Source organism: Buceros rhinoceros, unplaced genomic scaffold, assembly GCF_000710305.1.
Source record: "Buceros rhinoceros silvestris isolate BGI_N320 unplaced genomic scaffold, ASM71030v1 scaffold7238, whole genome shotgun sequence".
Lineage (NCBI taxonomy): Eukaryota > Metazoa > Chordata > Aves > Bucerotiformes > Bucerotidae > Buceros > Buceros rhinoceros.
Window position 1 is genome coordinate 64,360 of NW_010428540.1, and position 500 is coordinate 64,859.

At 51.8% G+C, this 500-nt stretch overlaps 1 protein-coding gene across 1 annotated transcript in view; it reads right to left on the reverse strand.

Moving 5' to 3' along the window:
- Positions 1-208, reverse strand: part of ASXL2 (additional sex combs like transcriptional regulator 2) — a gene marked incomplete at its 5' end in the record, with an annotated part of 51,257 nt that extends 51,049 nt beyond the window's left edge. Inside the window, one exon of the mRNA XM_010142315.1 lies at positions 55-208. Within this exon, the coding sequence (XP_010140617.1) occupies positions 55-208 (154 nt within the window). The remainder of the gene's footprint in view (positions 1-54) is intronic.
- Positions 209-500: the final 292 nt, after the last annotated feature.

Here is a 500-nt window from a genome sequence, read left to right on the forward strand (position 1 = left end):
TCCTGCGCAGACCCAGACCACGTTGAAATCACTGCTCCTGAAAAGGAAACGTACCTTTCCTTTTCCACCTGCTTTTCTTCCCATCTTTGTTACTGCACCCGTCGCTGCTGCTGCTGCTGCTGTTCTCGGAGCTCTGAGAGTCAGACTGGGCATCGCTGCTCTCCTCAGAGCCATCGGAGAGCTCCTTGAGTCCGTCTGGAACGTCCTTCTGTGAGTGGAAGGAACAGATAGAGTTAACTCCACAATAAACTCTCCCAATTCACAAAATTCTTAACAGTAGTGGTTCTCCTTATTTACCAGGCACTGATTGGGGATTTTTTCTACACTTCAGAGCAATGTCACTCAGCCACTGGCCTCAACCATGCATGTCCTCTTCCGCGAGCCTGTACGAAAGAGCGAACTCAGCCCCAGCCAGCACGTCCTTCACACCACCCTCGCTGTCACTTTGCGGGGACACTGCTGGCCCTGGTGGGTTATTTCTGTGTGCTGGGTTATTTCTG